General features: G+C 35.1%; 1 protein-coding gene across 4 annotated transcripts in view; it reads left to right on the top strand.

Moving 5' to 3' along the window:
* LOC106873030 (coiled-coil domain-containing protein 6) overlaps nt 1–5,699 on the top strand; it is a 180,954-nt gene that overhangs the window by 120,667 nt on the left and 54,588 nt on the right. For all 4 annotated transcript variants that reach the window (XM_052972984.1, XM_014920236.2, XM_014920235.2 and 1 more), the window contains exon 2: nt 4,322–4,471. In XM_052972984.1, coding sequence (XP_052828944.1) covers nt 4,322–4,471 — 150 coding nt within the window. The remainder of the gene's footprint in view (nt 1–4,321; nt 4,472–5,699) is intronic.

Below are 5,699 nucleotides of genomic sequence, written 5' to 3'. Positions count from 1 at the left end.
ATATATATATATATATATATATATATATATATATAAAACACACACACACACATGTGAGAGAGATGGTGATGCAGATAAACCCAGTTAGGCTTGATTGACATGCACACAAACACCCATATTGAGAACCTCTTGATCATTATACACACACACACACACACACACACACACTCTTACCATATTTTATTAAATTTCAGATACCTTCAAATTATTATATTTTTGAGAGCCACTCTGAATAACAATTATCTTTTCCCATTTTCATTTTGTTTTACTGAATATAGTGTTTTATTGGGAGACCTTTTTCTTCTCTTTTTTTTGTACGATGGCTTGAGTACTAAACATTGCTTACAGGTTTCTGGTGTTCATAGAACAAGTAAACACTGTTATAAAATTATAGTAATTTTGTTACTTCAGAGACATGACATTAATTTACAAAGATTTTCAGTTAATATTTAATATTATGTTGACAGCATTTCTAGACAGATTTTTCTTCTTTCTCTTCATTTCTAATTTGCAATTGTACAGCTTCATGTTTCATGACAGATGTTTTGGGTATTTGTTCCATTGTTTTCGTGATGCTTGAAAATACTAAATTCTCTTGTAATAAGAATACTGGTACAAGATTTTGTTAAAGCCTCATTATTGGTTTCCATGAAAACACTAGCGATAAAATAATTGTTAATAATGAATATTGTTGTAGTCTTTTAATTTGTCATGTTGTCTTTAATTTTTTTTAACTAAATGTATATTCAGTTACAGAAATTAATAAAACTATACTCTTTTTGTTTGGAAATTGATTAGAGTTAAGCATTCACAATCATCAGGTTATTTTGTAAACAATATGCAGATACAGAATGTGTGAGAGTGGGGAGAACGTATAATATTTATGTAAGACATTGAGTCACATGTCTTCTTTCTGTCCTCCTATAGGAGTATGGAAGGTGAAAGCAGTGGCTGTCTTGAGTGAGGTGGATTAGAGAGATATGGGGAGAAAGAGAGAGAGGGAGAGAGAAATAACTGATAGGCAGTCAGGCAGCCAACCAGATAAACAGATAAAATGAAATATAAGAAGAAAATGGAGTAAGGCTTAAAGCAGAAATATTGAGAAATGCTAAGAAGCGACAAAACTAAAACCCATCCTTTTCAAAAGAGTGAAAAACTAGTACTACACCAGTCAGTAATAAATAAGCTATTGCAAATAGCTATTTCATTACATCTCTGGATAAAAGATGATGGTACTGTCTCTTATTCAAGAGATGCAAAGAAATGGCCAGTGGTAAGATATGGATCTTTGATTCAGTTAGTCTGATACCATTATGACTTGGCTTTTTCACTCAATCAAGATATTGGCCATTAATCATTGGTTTCAATCATTTACATCTTTACAACTTAATTCCTTTATTTGGAAGCTTTTCTAGTAACTCCTCTGCTCACCCCAGCCCTTCCCTTGAAGAAAACATACTTAGGTTGTTGATTTGAAGATGCTTTTTTTTTTTGTTTTTCACATATCAACAATTTCATGACTTAATTGCTGCAACGATTATCAGATGTAGATCATTTATAAATAATACTGTCTACATTCCAGAATTTATCCACTAAAATCATCGTAACAACAATGATATCTAATTAAGAATTACAAAAATAAGACAGGCAAATTTCTTCAGCTCTGTTAGATGAAAAGTTTAAATTTAAAGAGTTTTCACAGACATTTCAATTATCACTGCATTGAAGCAATCCTTGGGATCAAAACCTATCTTTTCTTTTAGTTTTTGCTCGTTTCATTCATTGGATCGTGGCCATGCTAGGATACTGCCTTGTGGGGTTTAATCAAACAAATTAATCCCAGTACTTTTTTAAAGTCTGGTACTCATTCTATTGGTCCTTTACACTGGATACTTAAGTTACGGGGATGTGAACAAACCGACACTGTTTGTCAGGTGTTGGGAGGGGACAGTCGCAAAGATACACATATAGAACAAACTTTCATATAGTTTCTGCCAGTGTAATTCACTCACAAAGCATTGGTTAGAAGATATTTGCCCATGGTGCTGCACAGTAGGACTGAACCCAAGACCAAGTGTTTGCAGAGAGTGAGCTTCAGCTTCTTAACCTCACAGTTTTGCCTGCACAATAATGATAATGATGATAATAATAATAATAATAATAATAATAATAATAATGATACTTTCTACTATGGGTACAAGGCCTGAAATTTTTTTTATGGGTGAGGGGACTAGTCAGTTACATCGACCTTAGTATTCAACTGGTACTTGTTTTATGGACCCCAAAATGATGAAAGACAAAGTCACCCTTCACAGAATTTGAACTCAGAAAGTAAAGGACGAAATGCTAGGTATTTTGTCTAGTGTGCTAATGATTCTTATTTCTTTATTGCCCACAAGGGGCTAAACATAGAGGGGACAAATGAGGGCAGACAAAGGGATTAAGTCGATTAGATCGACCCCAGTGCGCAACTGGTACTTAATTTATCGACCCTGAAAGGACAAAAAGGCAAAGTCGACCTCGGTGGAATTTGAACTCAGAACGTAAAGACAGGCAAAATACTGCTAAGCATTTCGCCCGATGTGCTAGCGTTTCTGACAGCTTGCTGCCTTAGTGTGCTAATGATTCTGCCAATAATAATAATGATCCTTTCTGATAAAGGCACAAGGCCTGAAATGGGTGGTGGTGGTGGGGTATGGTTGGTAGCATTGACTCCAGTACTCAACTGGTATGTATTTTATTGGTCCTGAAAGGATGAAATTGCAAAGTTGACCTCAGCAGAATTAGAACTCAGAACATGAAGATGGATGAAATACTGCTATGCATTTCACCTGGCATGCTAACTATTCTGCCAGCTCACCACCTTAATAATAAGAAGAAGAATAATCCTTTCTACTGGAGGCACAGGGCCTCAGATTTGTTGGATGGGGGCTAGTCAATTATATCGACCCCAGTGTTTCACTGGTACTTAATTTATCAACCCCAAAAAGATGAAAGGTAAAGTTGATCTTGGCAGAATTTGAACTCAGAACATAGTGATGGGCGAAATAACACTAAGCACTTTGTCCAGCACACTAATGATTCTGCCAGCTCGCTACCCTAATACTACTACTACTACCCTAATACTACTACTACTACTACTACTACTACTACTACTACTACTACTACTACTACTACTACTACTACTACTACTACTACTACTACTAATAATAATAATAATAATAATAATTGTCAGGGAATTGTAAATGCCTATTTAAACTGAATGACAATGTCTATTACATTTATTGATTGTGAATGCTGTTTTAAGGAGAACCATGCTTATTGTCATTAAAGTAATGTGTTGCTGTAAATGGAAAGAGAAAGACTCCTATTTTCTCGGTGATCACTCAGCCTGCTAGAAACAGCAGCCAAATATCACCTTCTTCAGTCATGTCTCTCTGTCTTAAATTTATAAATCCGTGTACATTGGACAATGCAGTACACGATACACAAAAAGAAATGGAATATTTTTTTATACCTTTGATCATAGGTTTATTTAATCAAGATTGACTCGGGGCTAAACGTCAGGAAAATTTCCTTGAAATGAAGTAAAAAGTAACTTCATGTGTGAGAGACAAGGGGATGGTGTGTGCGTGTTTGCATGTATGTGTGTGTGTGTGTGTGGTTGTGTTCTAAGATTCTATCATTATGTAATTTTCTCTAATACCATAATTAATGTTCAGTTTCATTTAGAGAGAAAGAGAGAAATAATAATAACGCATACAAATCTAAGACCTGTATGGTGTTTACCGCAGCTACTGTAGTGGAAGACTACAATAGTTCAGTAACAGTAATAACCCTAATTAATCCATAAAATCAATGTGGAATTTAAAAAAAGAAAGAAGAGCAACAAAAAAATAAACTTTAAAAAAAAAACAACCAACCCAAACCTGCTGAATTTTTATGTGAATGAATTATTGTATATGTCACCTGGAAATTTCTAGAAAACACATTTGCCTGGAATAGTGTAATGAAATGATTTGAAGATTAATCTTCTGTAAATTCATTAATTACAGTTATTGACACAAGCTGTTAATTGCATACAGCTAATAGTTGATACAATCAATTAACTTCATTCTATGGTGGGGGAAAAGCTAGCATGGAAATGAATTTTGTTTTATACCGTGTTATGATGCCATGTAAAATTTGATGTGTAGGTATATATACATATATGATGTATGTATGTGCTTGTGTGTGTGTGCTGAAGAAAGAGAAGCTGTCCCCAATCTACACAAATATGTGTGTGTGTACTAATATTGTTTTGGTTTTGTGTATTTTTCAGCAAGCCAGAGCTGAGCAAGAGGAGGAATTTATCTGTAATACTTTGCTGAAGAAAATACAGAGTCTAAGGAAGGAGAAAGAAGCATTGGCTATGAACTATGAACAAGAGGAAGAATACCTAACAAACGATCTCTCCAGAAAACTTATGCAGGTAGTAGCAATATTGTTTGTATTTATATATTTCCAAATATTAATATCACATACATTTCTAAAGGTTTATTGCTGCTGTATATTGACATGGTGAGCTGGTCTACATTGCATACTTTAGCTTTTAGTGAGATGCATAACTGTGTTTGGCTGACAGAATGATCCACTCCCCCTTGTGAAGTTGTGTAATTAGTGGAAGGAAGAGGACATAACTGCAAGAACTACTGCTGCAATAAAAGTAACTGCCCGAATTGCAAATCTACCCCAGCCATCTTGATACAGAAAATGATTATAAAACATGAGAAGAAACCTGACTGAAGTTGAATTTTGTCATTCATCATCTTTTTGGAAATGGATAAAATAAGTAACTGTCATGTATATACTGATGAGAATGAAGGTGTGTTGTCTCGTGGTTATGGTGTTGCATTCATGATTGCAAGACTGGTTTCTATTCCTGGACTGGGTGGTATGTTGTGTTCTTACTGCTATTTGTCTTTTGCTTATGAATCTACTTCATCTTCAACCTAAAATTGCTGACTAATGTATACCTGTGCAGGTCATTCCTCACTAGAGAAGGATTTGATATTCATGCAGTTAGCTCAGTGGCTCTCAACCAGGGTCTATGTGGCCCTTGGGGGTTCATATAAGATTTTGTTGTTAAAATTTATCCGCAATATATTGGTTATACTTCTACAATTCACAAAATAGTTTAATTTTTTTATACAGTTCCTAATATTTAATTTTAAAAATACAATAGGATTTTTTAAACATTGTGGGGCTGTGAGGGCCCAACTGAATAAAATAGGAATCAAAGGTGTCCTTAGATAAGGACCCCTACAATGTCATTCAGGATGTTATGAGATAAGTGTTATGCTTCATTTTATAGAAGTCCACACAGACTACTTTCCCTGTCACCATTTGGCAAAACATAACCTATATGAATAATTTCCTGTGTTCCATTGCAATCTGCTCTCCTGTATCAACCAATCTAATTCATTGTCAAAGTTCCTAGACTTCTACAACATAAACAAATAGGTGCAGGAGTGGCTGTGTGGTAAGAAGCTTGCTTCCCAAACACATACGTGGTACCTTGGGCAATTGTCTTCTACTATAACCCCAGGCCGATTAAAGCCTTGTGAGTGGATTTGGTAGACGGAAACTGAAAGAAGCCTGTCGCGTGCATGATGGGGTGTTTGTCCCCACCACCATTGCTTGGCAACCTATGTTGGTGG

The sequence above is a fragment of the Octopus bimaculoides genome, chromosome 1 (genome assembly GCF_001194135.2).
Source record: "Octopus bimaculoides isolate UCB-OBI-ISO-001 chromosome 1, ASM119413v2, whole genome shotgun sequence".
Classification (NCBI taxonomy): domain Eukaryota; kingdom Metazoa; phylum Mollusca; class Cephalopoda; order Octopoda; family Octopodidae; genus Octopus; species Octopus bimaculoides.
This window is presented reverse-complemented; position numbering and strand designations above follow the sequence as displayed.